The following is a 15,266-nucleotide window of genomic DNA, read 5'->3' on the forward strand; positions in this document are numbered from 1 at the left end:
AGAAGAAAAGGGAGAATCTGAAAATCTAGAGAACGGAAGAGGATAAGCTTGCGAGACAAGCAAGAACTGTAGTGCTTCCTTTGCATCCTGTCTCTTTCTTAAGCTACTTTCCTTTACCAATCAACCTATTCAAGAAACCAACCAAGCCTCATTCACTCTAAAGTGTAAATGACTGATAAAGAGTTTCAAGAACAGCCAGTACAGTAGGCAGGAAAAACTTAGAAATACCAAGGAATAGTAGCACAATGAAAACTGACCTAAAACAGTTTCTCAACCTCAGCACTACTCACATTTTAGGTCAGGGAATTCTTTGTTGTGGGGAGCTGTCTTTTATGTTATAGAACATTTAGTTTCATGATGACCAAAGCTTTAGTGAGGGCAGGAAGGACCTGGAATATCTGTCAGCTTATGATCTTGGACCCAAAAACTATAAATGAAAGTGGGGACAGTGTTTCCTTAGTAATAAATATAAATCATAGAGAATTAACAGAAGTAGATACGCGACTGAAATTTAGGAGGTGAAAGAAAAGAACTGAGTTATGGGCCTATTTGGGGGGAACAGGGTTCAGAAAGTCTGAGGTGGGGCCTGGGAATCTTTGTTTGGTGTGATTTAAAGACTTCCTCGTAAAGTCAGGGATATCTAGAACACTTTATGGGTGTGAATATGGTAATCTAGGTATTTTAGTTTCTGGAATACATAAATCTAGCCATGTTTGGAAGCTGTTGCTTTATGTAGACCATGAGCCTCAAGAACACCTTGGCAAGAGGGAAGAGATATGGGAACATATGTATATGTATCACTGATTCACTTTGTTATAAAGCAGAAACTAACACACCATTGTAAAGCAATTATACTCCAATAAAGATGTTAAAAAAAAAAAAAGGACACCTTGGCGGGGGAACTCCTTACTTGGCGTGTTGACTCCCAATGGTCTTGAACTCATTATCCCAGTTGGGCCGTCCATACAAGGTCTTTTGTTTCAGGCCCGTGATCACATCTTTCTCCTCGTCATGGTGCACAGCAAAGTGATTGGCCTGCAGGAAAGGACATGAATTCAGACAAAAGAGGCACTCTGTATAAATACACACAGATATACTTACATATCTCACAAACCAAGCTCTAATTACCGTTCTAACTGTATGTATTTGGGGCAAGGCACCATGCTGGAAGCTAGAAGGTCAACACTGAACAAACCAGTTCTCAAGCAATTTACAGTCTAGAAAGGGAGACCACAGAGGAGGCACAAACATCTCCATGAGGACAAAGAAGGGAGCACGGGTGGGAGGATATGGGAAGGTTTCAGGGTGGCTGCATTTGAGCCAGATTTTGAAGTGTGGGTAGGATTTAAATTCTCTATCTCACTGTTTTTCTCTCTGCAGTACGTCTGACAGTCTCTTCTCACCCTAATATACTCCCGCTCCTTTGGGGGAATCACTAATAATTAAGACAACCATAGACTAAAATGTACTCATATTTTGGTAATGTAATGAGACATCAAACCAAGCCTAAAGCTGCTCTCTGTATGTGTGTGTGCAGAGTCATGTGTTGTTTCCTGTGACCATTCTAGGGGGCCTCAGTTTGAACAACAGGTATTTTTTCAAACTAAAAATTGCTAATTACATTTATTTAACAATCAAATCAGATTTTAAATTCACTGGACAGGGAATGGATGATGGGGATGGAAGAGGTTAAGAAGGGTAGTTACCCTGGTTTGCTAATCCTGTAGGGACAAAGTTTTGCAAAGCAAAATAGCTATTTTTCAATGCAAAGAGATTTCCCACTTAAAAAACTGTGTCTGGCTTTTGAAAAAAACAAAACTGCAAAGCAATTTATATATTATACATTTTTTCCCCTGGGTTTCATTTTTATCAAATTTTGTTGTTGTTGTTGTTTCGTTTTTAAATTGCAGAAGTGGCATCTTAAAAGCACTTTTTCTGGAGCAGTAATTTTCATGGTCATGTGTCCCTGGACCTACGTCTGCAACAAGCCTTTCCTAAGACTTGGAGAACCTATGATAAGCGATATGCCAAAACCTAAATGAGAAGAAGTCGGTTTTCACAGGGACCAGGTGCCTGTGAAAACTGTCTTGGGTGAGGATCCATTGTGTGGGGGTGGCCATCTGAGGCAGTGGCCAGGAGTGGGCAGAGACCCTTGCCTTACCCCCTCACTCGGGGACAGTCATGCTGCTTCCAGGCCAAGTCATTCATGTTTGCTTATTTAGAAAGATGTTACCCCCTAGGAATCATTAACTTGTTTCTGAGCTTCTCAGTCTCATCACTTTGGACATTTGGGGCCAGATAATTCTTTGTTGTGGGGGGCTGTCTTGTGAATTGTGATTATCTTATCAATAATTGTAATTAACGGTAATTGTCTTCTCAATCGAAAATTCACATTTCCATTGCTAAATGTCTCAGGAGGGAGAAAGCATATATACATATACATATATACATATACACATACTACACACACATATATACATATACACATACACACACACCCTGCATATATATATATATATATATATATATATATATCACCTTCATTAGATATATATTGATTTATTTACAAATGATAATCATGAACTACTGGGAGTACTAAGAGTGCAGGTTCTGGAACATTTATTACTTGGATGCCCTTGGACAAATGACCTAACCTGTTCTGGGCCTTGGCTTCCCCATCTGTAAAATCTGGAAAAGAATAATAGCTACTTCATAAGGTTGTTGTGAGCATTTAATTAGACAATCTATGTAAACACTAAGAACAATACTTGGCACAAGCATATGCTTAATAACTATTGCCAGCTATTATGACTCCTTATTAAATGTATTATGTATAGTATAAAACATGCATAAACATAAATTAAAGGAATATATACACATATATATGCATGTGTATACATATATATGTATATGCATGTGTATATATAAATACAGACACAGAGAGAGAGAGAGAGAGAGAGAGAGAGAACGAGAGAGAGCTGATCTTTTCTCTATTTTCTTCCCATAACCCCGTAGATCATCTTGTCCACGTGGTTTGATACCCCTGGTGGAGGCATTGCTGTAACAAGGTCAAAGTCATGGCTTTGATTCCCTTGTAGGCTCCCTAGCTTTGACCCGTCCCACAGATACCAACTTTGAATCTAATATCAACTGTCTGAACAAATGGGGATACTGAGTCAGAGTGAATGTGCTGGATCACCTGAACCCATCGACTGTTCTTAAAAACAGTACACAAGACATTCCAATAACCAAGGGGAAGTCGGTAAGCCCTGGGCACTGTGGGAGGGACCTGAGATTGGGGATCTTTTCCTCACCTGAGACTCATCCCAGCCAGTGAGGTAGATGTTGTAGCTGAGGAAGTCGGCGTTGTCCTTCTCCTGCATCTGGGTCTCCAGCAGCTGCAGCAGGTCTGCAAACCACTCAAAGGCATGTGTGTCCCGGCACAGCCAGTAGAAGTAGATCTGAGAGGGGGACAGACCGTGAAGCAGATTATGTTTCTTTTTTTCTTTTTATCGTTTTTTGAAGGATAGTTGATGTATAATATCATATAAGTTACAGGTGTACAATAGAGTGATTCACAATTTTAAAGGTTATACTCCATTTATAGTTATTATAAAATATTGGCTATATTCCCCATGTTGTACATTATGTCCTCGTAGCTTATTTATTTTACACATGGTCATTTGTACCTCTTAATCCCCTACCCCTGTCTTGCCCCTTCCCACTTCCCTCTCCCCACGGGTAACCACCAGTTCTTTCTCTATATCTGTGAGTCAAGCAGATTATATTTAAATAGGGACCTATCAGCATTGAAATATGGATTTCTACCCTCCCCACCTCCACTTTTCCCTGCTGCTCAGAATGCCTGGAAACATGGGTTTTCAGAAAGCTCTAGATGTTTGACAAACTAGCTCACATGAACCTGCTCTGGCCTTCACACGGCAGGGCAGTAAATAAATAGCTTGTTCTCAGAAATCCGTAGCTTAAGAAGAAAACATTAGCCCACCACTTTCCCCCTGGGTCTTCTCTTGCCCTCCTAGGATCACCGGCTTCCTTTTTTTTTTTTTTTGCGGTACGCGGGCCTCTCAGAAAGACCAATAGGATCTAGACGAGCCATGGCTGCCACCGCGCTACTTCCCTACCCGCTACTGCCAGACTTCCCTGAGTTCGTAGGGGAAAAAGTAGTTCTACCCACACCTCCTCCACATCGAAAAGAGGGGAAGGGGAGAATGAAAAGTCAAGGTAAGCTCAACGTGCCTATTAGAGGTTATCTCTACAGCTATGAGAATGACTCAAGCTTTATTAAAGATGTCCTTTATTGGGCAATGATACCAAACTTACATGTAACCAAAAAATCCCCCAGGACTTTATTCTGAGGAGACAGCCATAAGAAAGTAAAAAAGTAAAAGTGTCACGAAAGGACATGTCTCCTGCCCTCCCCCTGCAAATAAATGTGCTGGGGGCTGGAAATGGAATCCGTGTCAATATCTAACATAAGATGATAGAAAAATTATTCTATCCTCTCAATGGAACATGAAAGAATCATCAAAAATGATTATCAGCAAGCTTGTGACAACACTGAAAACACTGAAAACTAAACACGGGGCCACCAGGGAATTCCCAGAAGCACCTTTGACTTATCAAATAGCCCTTTTGTTGCAAAGCCTGCCTCTCTGAAACTACCTAGAACTTGCCTTCACTTCCCCCAGTCTCTGCCAGCCTCTGCCCTGAAGGTTCTTTGAGGCTTCACTCGGCAGACTGTGATGAATGCTCCAAGCCCTCTGAAAAAGAAAAGAACCTACCTTTTTGAGCCTCAGATTGGGGGCTTTATTGCAATACTTGTACCAGATCGACTTGAGAATGGATGCAAAGGGCGTGACCCCAATCCCTGCTCCCACTAGCATCACCACCTCGTAACTGAACACATCTTCACTGGCAGTGCCGAAGGGCCCGTCAACAGCTATCCTGGAGGGAAGCATGAGGGGAGATAGTTACACGGATACCTTGCTCTTCAGAGGAGGATGGGGCACACATTATCACTGCAGGTGTGCAACATGTCACTTCAAACTGGGACAATGTGTTGATGTGACACTTTGTTCTGTGAGATAGCTTTCAAGTAACCAACTCAGTGCGAACATCGGGGTTGGAAGTAAGAAGGGGAATTTTTAGCTAACTGAAAACATTTGGTAACTCTCAGGGGTATTTTTTTCATGTCCCCACCCCCGTTCACCCACTACACATGCGCACGTGCACGCACGCACGCACGCACGCACACACACACACACACACAGACAAATGTCTGTGTCTCTTGCCAGGTGAGCCCACACTTGAAATTCCTGCTTACACTGCACATTAAAGTGAGAATTTTCCATGTCATAATATCTTATAAATTTAATATCTCTACTTTATGTTGGTCTACTCATTGAGTTATTTGACATACTTTTCTTCAGCATCTACTGAGTAACATCTGGCATTTACCCTCAAATAACGCACACCAATGAAATTTTAAGTATAGCTTTTTTTTTTTTTTTGCGGTATGTGGGCCTCTCACTGTTGTGGCCTCTCCCGTTGCGGAGCACAGGCTCGGGACGCGCAGGCTCAGCGGCCATGGCTCACGGGCCCAGCCGCTCCGTGGCATGTGGGATCCTCCCGGGCCGGGGCACGAACCCGTGTCCCCTGCATCGGCAGGCGGACTCTCAACCACTGCGCCACCAGGGAAGCCCTAAGTATAGCTTTGATTGCAAGTTAATATACCTTGGCCTTGACCCTTACAAATTTATAGGCACTGGGGAATATCCATGATTAATATTTGATTCAAACATTTTATATTTCATATAAGATGTATACCTATATGCATAAACACAGCACAGGTATAAAATGGGGAACACCGGGATAGCTCCCTATATTTGTAGAATCTGTATGTTTTGTCAGACTTCGGAGCTAGTAGAGTGACATTTTTCCTGAACTCATGCACCTTTGTAATAGGCGCTTTGTACTCACTTCGGTAGTTTCCAGGCATCTTGAAATTCCTGCTTATCGCAGCCACAAGCTTTGAACAGTCCCTCTGTCCAGTCCCCCACGATGCGGATATGGATGCTAAAGAAGTCTTCCTCGGGGGCAGAGGTCAGGGTGAAAGGGTGCCACTCCAGCCTGGACACCACAGGGCACTTGACGAAAATGTATTGGCCCACCTCCATCTTGAATCCCTTTTTCTTCATCTGTAGCTCGATGGTTTTGAAAGGGTGAGTGACCACCTATGGAACAAAATGTGTCTCTGGAAATGAACCTCTCTCCCAGTACTTGCCTTTTCAGTATCCGCAAGGCTGAGCTAAGATGCCCCACCCAGGTCCCATCTTCAGGGCCAACACAGCAGTTCTTCCAGCAAACCTGCCTCTCACTGGCAACTGCCCTCGGCTGTAGCCCACGGCCAACAATGAGCTGAGGCAGGGATCCAAAGACCTTGTCCTTGTCCTCACTTTGGGACAACTCCCAGGGGCCATCGCACTTCCTGCAGGATCAGCTGAGGCTGCAGTTGCAACCACTTCGGGCCAGCAATTTCCTTCCCCCAATCCTGCCTTTCTTTTCTTTTACAGGTTCATCTCCTGAGAACATGCCCCGATAAGACTTCTGCATGCAGTTCTCTGTCTCAGAGTCTTTGCCAGGGAATCCAACCTAAGACACCAGCTTAATGTGATTTTTTTTCCTCTAAGAAGACAAGGCAGTTGTTAGAAACAGGAAGAAGAGATGGTTTCCTACTCAGCCTTCCTGTCTCCCCAAGGGATGATCAAGAGCCTTAGCAGCCGGACAGAAGCAGAAGGAGACCCCATTGGCTAGTAATATAGCAACATCGGCCAAACCAAGCCTAAGGTGCTGGTCTTTGTCCCAAGTCCCACCTTGAACTTGCCTGATTCCATGCATTGTTTTTACATTTCTCCCTCCCTGGGGAATACACCGTCCATCTCTCCCAAAGCCAGGCCCCACCCACCTGTTGCCATCCTCCTTCTCCAGGTACCTGAATGTTCACAACAGCTTTGTTTACAATAGCAAAAAAATTGGAAGCAGTGCAAATGTCCATCAACTGGTAAGTTGGCAAATAGCTTAACAAAATGATTTCATTATAATATGCAAAGTAATATGTTTCTTTGATGATTCCTGAGACCCTAGAGGGACTTTATATGTGCAACTGAAAACAAACCAAGGGACATCAAAGGAAAGAAAAATTAATAGAAACAAAATAGCAGCTTCCTAATGTTGACTGATATAGGTGAGCTTTTCTTTTCACCGGTGAGGAGGAGTAGGACAATAGGAAATCCTTTTAAGAAAAACTGCCAAGCATTTCCACAACTTGTGATTCAGATATAACTTATATGACAAGGCTGTAACAACTTCCCTTCATCACTGAAATAAGGAGGTGTAGAGCTTCATTTTGAAACAGAAAATAAAAATGGACGAAAACGAGTTTGAAAATTATGTTGCTCATGTTGCAATTTTGTGTGGTGAGAATGAGTTCCACCATGTTGCAATTTTGCTACCACAGGGAACATTGGGATAGAAGGGAATAAAATGCACTAGTGGACAGCGTCGTCACCAGAATACTTTTGGATAGTACCTTGTTTCTTATGTGTGTTTACATGAGAAGAAAATGAATACCTATTTTCTTCACAGGCAAACAAGTTTGCCTTAGAAATAGGCTTAGGGGAAATACTTGTCTGGTTAGTTCGTTCTAGTCTAGTAAGGGAAATTTTGTGGTGGCTCTTTTTGCTGATCTGTGGGCTTTTTCTCAGAGTACAATACAAATATCATAAAAGGAGAACTGTTGTGGCTTCCTATATTTCAAGGTTTCCAATGCCAGCTGGACTAACTTTACTATGACCTTCCATAGAGGCCGAGAAAGAAGAGCTAGGGTGGTGGAGTGGAAGATTTTGTGTGTTTTGCGAAAGCAACCCATGGTAAGCTTTTGGTAAATACTTTCTGAACTGAACTGAATTAAATTTTATTTGATAAAAACAGTCCTGTCTGATGTTTCCTGAAACTATAATAAGGCGATTCCGTTTCTATTTATTTAGTTGGATATTTATTTATTTAATGATAAGAAGCAGCATAGACGTGTGGGGAAAAACCACTATATACTTGAGGTTAGCGGACTCAATTCTAAATGCAGTTTAGTTATTAGCTCGCTTGAGACTTTGAGTACATTAACTCTGATACTCTGTGACTGCATACAAAGCACAGAGACCTGCCCTTGGTTCCCTGGTTCTTTTGGCATCTGAATATTTTAAGGCTCAGTGCATGACCTTTTGAACTCACCTCTTTTGCTTCTTTACTCTTAACTAATCACATCATCTCTCTATGCTCCTCCCCTCTACATACACACACACACACACACACACACACACACACACACACACACAAGGATTCATTTACACAAAACATTTGGGTTCACTTTTCAACAGAAAATGTTAACTTCTAGTTTCCCCAATTAAAAGGCCCAGTCATTTGATTATCAAGCTAGGTACATTGAAACAAACTGTAGGTCATCTCTCTGCCCTAAGTTTGATCAAAAGAAACTGAGTAAAAGTGAGATCTGACAATGATATAGAGAACTTGGATAGACTTGTCCATGATATAGTTAGATAGTATTAGTAATTCCTAACCCAGCCAATACCTTGGTGATGACCACCTTCTGTTGAGATCGCCAAAACCGTACCAACCTCTCACAGAGATATAGGAACATGGGACCCACTATCCATTTCCAAGTCTGTAATCAGAGCAAACAATGAAAAAAGGATGTGTTAAGGGGCGGTAGTTGATAAAAGATTCATGGGGACAAAACATTTTAGAAGTCAGGTTCACCTTTTTTGGTTTGTTTAAATATTCCATAATAGATTAGTAATTTTTTTCTATAAAGGAATGCATGAAAATATCTAAAGTTAAAATAAATTTTTGAGCCAGTAAAAATGAACATTCTCCTTGGCCACATTGGGGAACTATATCTACAGTATGAAACTTTCCCAAGAGGAACTGTCCACAGGAATGGGATTTCCTCCTATTGTCGCAATAGGAGTTGCAATAACCCTACAGCAGAGTAAGGTTGGTTTCGGAATTGACATTTCTCTAAAGGATAGCATTTCAACAACATCATATTTTTAATGCAATGTTGCAATTACTTTCTCTTGGTCACGTAGCCAAAGCTTCATTCTTTGCAAGATGAGAAATTCCACGCTAGAATTTAGCTCTTCCTCCAATATCCTGGCAAGTTCTAGGAGCTATGCAATGCACTTTCTCTAGGGTGCTCTCTTGTCAGAATCTGCAGTGTTTCAGAACACTGGAATTACCCCGTGGCATTACTGGCTATACAAAAACATTTAGGCCAAACAGATCCATCCTGGGATTCAGTCAGTTAGGTTCCTAGATGAATATCTGAAGTAGCAAAGAATTTTAGAAGTCGGTATCATCTAAAATACAACATTCCAGAAGGGATTCCAAGAGGGAAAAAAAATCCCAGAGTGCTTCCCATAGTCTCGCCTGTGATCTTTCTATGAAAATTTTTAAGAAAGTTATTGTTGGAAGTTGAGAGCACCCAAATGTCCCTATCTCCAGCCTAAGTTGAAGAATATCTGCCCAGAAGTCATAAATGCTCTGCTACTGGCCTTCATTTTCATGGGACCGTTTTTTCAAACGGTCTAGCATCATCCATCTGTGTCCTGGCTGCCACCTGGGGCCCCATTGAATGGAGCCAGGTCTTGGACATCACTTCTAATCTCCCCAGAAGCCCAGGAGCTCCTCTGAGGTAGATGCCTGTGAAGGTAGCAGCACTCTGACCTCAGCTGTCTTCAAGGAAATGTGCCTTCCCCAGCTCATAAGAGGACCTGCAATAGAGTTCCCTTTTAATCCTTTCTATTGATGTCTGCATGTAGTGGGGGTAGTTCACTGATGTGTCTGCTTGCTTTCATTAATGAGCAAGGATGCTGAAAGATGTTGAGTCCCCAGACAGCACGCTGTTTGTAGAGGAAGAGTACTCCTATATTATGAGAGTCAGAAAAAAGGAAGGAGAAAATGGGATGGGAAATTTGCCTTTATATTATACTGTGTTTAAGGACAAAATAATCATCCTGTTCAGAAGCCCTGTACGAAAGTTGATTTTTGCTTAGGTTTATACCAATGGCTAGCATAATAACCAATAAAGTATATTGCTTGCCAATGGGGGAAAAGGTATGAAGATCACAGGGTCCACCGCTCACTCTATGGAATGGAGATACTGAGAATAAACAAAACGGAGTTCTTCAGAGCTCCCAACAAAAGGTAAATATTTCAGCATCTTTTCCCTTGGTCATCCTTGCCACACGCCTGCTCTACCATGAAGTGCCAATGGCATGAACCTGGCTCTGCAGCCTCCTTTATGCCTCATAGACGGGACCTCCTGATACCCAGTGGCAGCCCTATGTGCCACCTCACAAATTTCCTTCCCAGCTCTGAAAGCTGTATAGAAAGTCTTACTTCCTGGAATCCGAAGAGGCTCCTGCCTACTTATAAATCATAATCTGAGCTTTCCAACTCAGCTCAGGATGGAAGCCGTCTGAAAATCATTAACTGGTATTACTGTGGCCATCACAACCAGAAGAGAAGAGGTAGCACTTCTTGAACCCAAAAGCACTTTAAAAAACAATACGTTTCCAAGTTTTACATCAGGATGTTCATAACAGACTAATGTAAAGCTTACTCTTCAAGAACTAATTCTAGACAATAAGCATAGCAGAAAAACACTGGATACTTATAACATCCTAGCAGTTCCATGACATTCATAACGGACAACTCTATGACATTTGTATCTCTTTCTTAGGCACAGTTTGAAGATTGTTGGTAAGGAAACTATAATAGCTACAATGAATTGTACATACCATAGGAGGGTTCCCAGAGAACTGTGGGATTGGGCAGTCCTGTATTTTTCCCCATTGTGAGATGTTTTGATAACATTCTCTTGGCTTGTGTTTCGACAAACTTTCTGCGGTCTGCCCACGTACAATTCGCCTGAGGAGGAAATGTAAGTCCAGACCATTTAGAAACAAGAGATTAAATTCTTAGTTTTCTGAGATTCTGACATATTTTTATTAGTATTCTCATATGGGTCCTATACTTTTCACTTAAAAGTAAATACTTCTTGCCCCCTCCAAATAGATTAGAGGAAGGGAAAGAAAATGCATGATCTTTAGCAATAGAAAAAAAAAATATGGGGACTTCCCTGGCGAGCCAGTGGTTAAGATTCCACGCTTCCACTGCAGGGGTTGCGGGTTCGATCCCTGGTCGGGGAGCTGAGATCCCACATCCCACATGCCGTGCAACGTGGCCAAAAAAAAAGAAAAGAAAAAGAAAAAAAATATGTACAGTGACACAAAGGATATTTATATGTAACATTATAGAGGGTAAGTTTTGGATCATCAATACATGTTCTCTGAAAGGCAATATTTGTGCTTCTGTTTCAAGTATTATTCTCATTTATAAACAAACAAATAAAAAGAGAAAAACTGCAAATCCAACAGAGCAACCGCTGGCCCATACAGGACTATTGTGCAAATTAGAACAAGATGCCCCCTCTTTGAGGACAGTCCTAGAGGCAGGAGCTTGGCCAGCAGAGCATGGGCTAATTTCTTTCCCCTTGGCCAGGCACCCTTATGTAGTTGAAAACCCATACAACCACATACAGTAGCCCTGAGGCTTAGCACAAATCCTGTATTTGTTGTTTCAAAATTGTCTAAATTCAACCAAAATGTTGAAATCCACTTAAGACGACTTAATTTTGTAGAGATTATGCCATTCTCACAGACATCAGCGCTGATGGTGTGTCCCTGGAAGTGCTTGGAGCCCATTCACTTCAATTCAATAAATATTAATTGAGCAACTACTAAAACATAAGACAATGCAGGTTGAGTGGGAACAGAGGGAGGGAGGCACAAAGTTGAGTAAGTCATGTCCCTGACCTCAAGGAACATAAATGACAAGGTCTTCAGAATATATAATAAGAAGAGACACAGAAGGCCCTTTGTAAAAGTTTGTTTGGGGGACCTAAAATTTATTATGCCAGTTGGTATATTCAGAGGATGTTTTAATTCAAGGTCATTAACCATTGCTTTCTATCCTTAGGTCTTGGGGAAGAGAATTACCATGTATTGAGCATCTATAATGTGCCAAGCCTGGGAAAGGCACTGTACACAAATTGTTTCAGGTAATTCTCATAACAGGCCTGAAATGTAAGTATTAGAACTCTCATTTTACGTATGAGGACACTGAGGCTTAGAGAGACCAGGTAATTAGAAGCAGAATGATTTGGTGAAAGCAATTCTGGACCCAAGCCAGACAGCCTTGGTTTCACATCCCACGTCCACCCCTTGCTAATTTGGTGGCCTTGGGCAAGTTATTTAACTTCTTTTGAGCCTCAGTTTCTTCAGCTATAAGATACGTATAAGTACCTCATTAGAAGTCCGTTTTAGTAATCAATTGGCATGATGCATATAAAACGCCAGACACAAAGTCAGCGTCCAACAAATGATAACTATTAAAGTTCTTAATGCTCAAGTTCACTTGGGGAGTAAGTGATAGAAAAAAAAATCTGATTTTCTCCTTCTCTTCTCAATGCCAGGACCGGAAGTCAGGAAACCTGGCTTTTAATCCCAGTTCAGCTGCTACCTAGCCAGGAGGCCGAGCAATCAGCCAACCAGCATAAGTAGCAGATTCTCCTCAGATGGAGAACGGGGTACATATACCTCCTCTGCCTGCTCCAGAGGAAAATACATATCTATGAAACTATACAAACGTAAAGTGGTGGAATTACTAAGCTAGAGAGGGGAAGAAATTCAGTTGTTTTTTTTTTTTCTCTAGGATTTTCTGAAACAGCTGGATGATGACCGAGTCCCATTTAAAGATACTCAAATGCTTTTAGGAGAGTTAAGAGAGTGTTTGTCTACACAGAGTTTTCAGTGCTTAGAAAGAGATGACCAGGCGTCAGGGTCAGCAAGTTGATGAAGAATGCACTTCATCAGGACAGGGAACAATATTCAGTATCCTCCACTAACCTATAATGGAAAAGAATATGAAAAAGAATGGATATGTATAACTGAGTCACTTTGCTGTACACCTGAAACTAACATAACATTGTACATCAACTATACTTCAATAAAATAAATTCTAAAAAAAGAAAGCACATGAGGGGTTGCCACAGGCTGCTTCTCTCCACTCTTCCCCTTTTCAGGTCTCAGCCACTTCTAGGCTGACTTGACTCAGACCAGAGTCATTGAGCCTTGACACCTACTTCCTCCACCCTTAGTTATTTGGAGCCCCATACCCACCGGGGAACTTCCCAGGCCTGCTTTTGCGTGCAGGTGGGAGAATCAGCTAGTGTGAAAGAGTAGAAAAAGGAAGCCTGGTACGAAAGAAGGGTCCCAATAAGGCAAACTCTCCCAACCACACATCCAGGCACCGTGTGTCTCTATGAGAGCATTCATCATGGCCTGCCTCAGCCCATCTGGTCTCCAACCCCAGCTATGCCACGGATAAACTGGTAGCGGCTTGGCTACACACTTTACCTTTTTTAGTCTGTTTCCTTGTCTACAATTTCCCCTGGAAATGGGGATAGTAAGGGCATCTCTACCTTTTGGAGATTAAAAGAAACATTTCATGTCTGTAACAAATGCTCAATAGAAGCTAGCTTTTCCCTTTATTATGTTAGGATGCTTGAAGGCAATAACCATGTATTTCTCCTTCTAGTATTCCCCACAGTGCCTCAGATAGGTCCTCATACACAGTAGGCAATCAGTGAATGATTGGCTTGAATCAAAACTCATTGAACGGGGACTTCCCTGGTGGCTCAGTGGATAAGAATCTGCCTGCCAATGCAGGGGACACGGGTTCGAGCCCTGGTCCGGGAAGATCCCACATGCTGTGCAGCAACTAAGCCCGTGTACCACAACTACTGAGCTTGCGCTCTAGAGCCCGCAAGCCACAACTACTGAAGCCCTGAGCCCTACAGCTCGTGCTCTGCAACGAGAGAAGCCACCGACTGCAATGAGAAGCCCGCGCACTGCAAGGAAGAGTAGCTCCCGCTCACCACTAGAGAAAGCCCATGTGCAGCAACGAACACCCAACGCAGCCAAAAATAAGTAAAATTAAACAAACAAAAAAACTCATCGAACGACAGCAAACCCTTTCACCTGATTAATCATTAACCTCTCTGGTTTGGGAGTTTGTCTAATTTTCTAGGGATTAAGCCACAGGAAACATCACTGCAGACATCCAAGACCCTGCCAGCACTCTCAGCGTGCTTTCTATATGCTTGCAAAGATATTCAAAACTTTGGTGTATTTTCCAAGCTTGCTATAAATAACCGCACTATGAATAGTTATGAGTCAGGTACCAGAAACTAAAGTGGTGCTGAGTGGTTTCTATCAAAGTGACTTCTGTTTTCCCCTCATATTCCCTCAGCAGACAGGCTGACCACACAAAGACAGGGAGGTCACTGTGCCTCTAACAGAGCATCACATCTGGAAACTGATGGACATAAAATACTTGGCCTTGGAGTTTAAATACTCACTCAGCTCCATGGATAGCGAGACCAATGAAGAAGATCACAAAGAGATGGTGTGTGTACCAAAACACTTCAAAGTAAGACCTCCTGATGGTTTTGGTGGAGGAGGTGATAATTAGTATGAGGCAGAGTGTGATGACAACTCCAGTGATGCCTGCCAACTTAGTCACAGCCACGTACAGGCCTCCTTCAGGATTCTGTAAAACACACACACACATATTATTTGTAGGCTCTCAAATGCAGGGCTCCCTATTTATAAAGTGTCCAGTGCATAAGGCAATAGGCATTTTCATCCCCCCTTTAGATTATCCTAACCATCCCCCCAACAGAGTGGTATAGAATTGGAATAGACATTTCCAAATTAAAAAAGTCTTACATGGTTGAGGTATCATAGGAAATATCAATTGATACACAGAAATAGTTCTAAGGGAGTATCAAATAAAGTATCAACTATATGTCTTAAAAGGCTCTGAAGCTCTGTTTCCCTTTGATTTGAAAAGTGTCATAGTGCTTAGTTTGTAAATGTATTCTGTGCAGGCCTAACATCTTAGGCTGGGTTCCTCCAAAGCAGATCCTGAGATGAGGATTTATAAAGAATGTGCTCCAGAAGAAGCTGGTAAAGGAATGGTTAATAGGATAGGAAAGAGGAACAAGTCAGGTAAGAGGGTGATCTCGGGCCAAATCTTCAGCC

At 42.1% G+C, this 15,266-nt stretch overlaps 1 protein-coding gene across 1 annotated transcript in view; it reads right to left on the reverse strand.

Annotated features, from left to right (window-relative positions):
* Window positions 1-15,266, reverse strand: part of CYBB (cytochrome b-245 beta chain) — a 33,584-nt gene that overhangs the window by 2,740 nt on the left and 15,578 nt on the right. Inside the window, exons 6-12 of the mRNA XM_081222121.1 lie at window positions 14,582-14,772; window positions 10,899-11,028; window positions 8,666-8,758; window positions 6,001-6,254; window positions 4,803-4,965; window positions 3,315-3,461; window positions 911-1,035 (exon numbers count right to left, since the gene is read on the reverse strand). Coding sequence (XP_081078247.1) covers window positions 911-1,035; window positions 3,315-3,461; window positions 4,803-4,965; window positions 6,001-6,254; window positions 8,666-8,758; window positions 10,899-11,028; window positions 14,582-14,772 — 1,103 coding nt within the window. The remainder of the gene's footprint in view (window positions 1-910; window positions 1,036-3,314; window positions 3,462-4,802; window positions 4,966-6,000; window positions 6,255-8,665; window positions 8,759-10,898; window positions 11,029-14,581; window positions 14,773-15,266) is intronic.

This window comes from Mesoplodon bidens, assembly GCF_964165515.1.
Source record: "Mesoplodon bidens genome assembly, chromosome: X".
NCBI classification, from domain to species: Eukaryota; Metazoa; Chordata; class Mammalia; order Artiodactyla; family Ziphiidae; genus Mesoplodon; species Mesoplodon bidens.